At 64.1% G+C, this 1363-nt stretch overlaps 1 protein-coding gene across 1 annotated transcript in view; it reads right to left on the reverse strand.

The window, feature by feature from the left end:
• Positions 1-1363, reverse strand: part of LOC103902519 (protocadherin beta-15-like) — a gene marked incomplete at its 3' end in the record, with an annotated part of 9450 nt that overhangs the window by 4882 nt on the left and 3205 nt on the right. Inside the window, exon 2 of the mRNA XM_019473202.1 lies at positions 25-1358. Within this exon, the coding sequence (XP_019328747.1) occupies positions 25-1358 (1334 nt within the window). The remainder of the gene's footprint in view (positions 1-24; positions 1359-1363) is intronic.

Below are 1363 nucleotides of genomic sequence, written 5' to 3' on the forward strand. Positions count from 1 at the left end.
CGTGACAGTGAGGACGTACCGAGCCGTCTCCTCCCGGTCCAGAGCGCTCACGGTCACCAGCTCGTAGTAATTCTTATAGGCCGGCCGCAGGGAGAACAACAGCTGGTCCTCAAGGGCACAGGAGATCTTCCCGTTGGCACCGGCATCCCGGTCCCTGACGGTAAAGAGGGCGACCACTGTCCCGGGTAATGCGTTCTCGGGGAGGGGGCTGCTGAAGGAACTGACCACCAGCTCCGGTGCATTGTCATTCACGTCCACCACCTCCACCAACACCTTGCAGATTGCCGAGAGGCCCCCGCCGTCTGTGGCCCGCACACTGAGCTCGTGATTCTCTGCCGCCTCAAAGTCCAGAGGCTTCGTGAGTTTAATTTCACCGCTCGTGGGGTCAATTGCGAATGCCGAGGGGCTCTGGCCCACTGCTTGGCTGAACTGATAGGCGATGTCCCCGTTAGCTCCCACATCCCGATCGCTTGCCACCACGCTGAGAACCACAGAGCCCTCTGGCGCGTTTTCCAAAACCTGCCCAACGTACACCTTCTGTGTGAAAACCGGAGCGTTGTCATTGACATCTAGAACGACAATGCGGATTTGGGTGGTCCCGCTCCTGGGCGGAGAGCCTCCGTCCACGGCAATGAGACTGAAAGCCAGCTCCGCCTGCTCCTCTCTGTCCAGCGCCTTTTCCAAGACCAGTTCAATATACTTGTCGTCCTCACTCCGACTCCCAAAGGAGACAGCAAAGTACTCGTTCTCGGGAGCGATGCTGTAAGCCTGGATGCTGTTGCTGCCAACATCCAGGTCCCGAGCCCCCTCCAGCGGGAAACGCGAGCCCGGGTTGCTCGTTTCCGGGATCGTAAAAGTGACTCGCTCCTCCGGGAAAACGGGCGAATGGTCATTGATGTCCTCCACGGCCACCTCGACCCGAAAGAACTGCAGGGGGTTTGCCAGCAGCAGCTCGAAGGGGAGCGTGCAGGTACCGGCCTGCCCGCACAGCTCCTCCCGGTCCAGCCTCTCCGCCACTACGAGGCGGCCGGTGCCGCGGTCTAAGCGAAAGTGCTGCCGGCCGTCCTCCGAGGCCAGGCGGGCGCGGCGAGCCGAGAGCTGCGCCGGGGCCAGCCCCGCGTCCTCCGCCACGTTGGCTACCACGGAGCCGCTCTCCGCCTCCTCGGCTACGGAGTAGCGCATGGGCTCGGCGCGAGCGTGCGGCAGGGAGAGGAAAGCAGAGAGACAAAGCACTTGCCTTGCGATCGCCATGTCGGGGCGGCGGACAGCCTCCGTCTCGCGGATCCTCCGCGGAAAGCGGCGCCCGGCAGCACGGCGGCGCGGCGGCGGGCGGGCGCCCTCCCTCTCGCCGAGCGCGGCTGGC

Source organism: Aptenodytes forsteri, unplaced genomic scaffold (genome assembly GCF_000699145.1).
Source record: "Aptenodytes forsteri isolate BGI_AS27 unplaced genomic scaffold, ASM69914v1 Scaffold694, whole genome shotgun sequence".
Taxonomy (NCBI): domain Eukaryota; kingdom Metazoa; phylum Chordata; class Aves; order Sphenisciformes; family Spheniscidae; genus Aptenodytes; species Aptenodytes forsteri.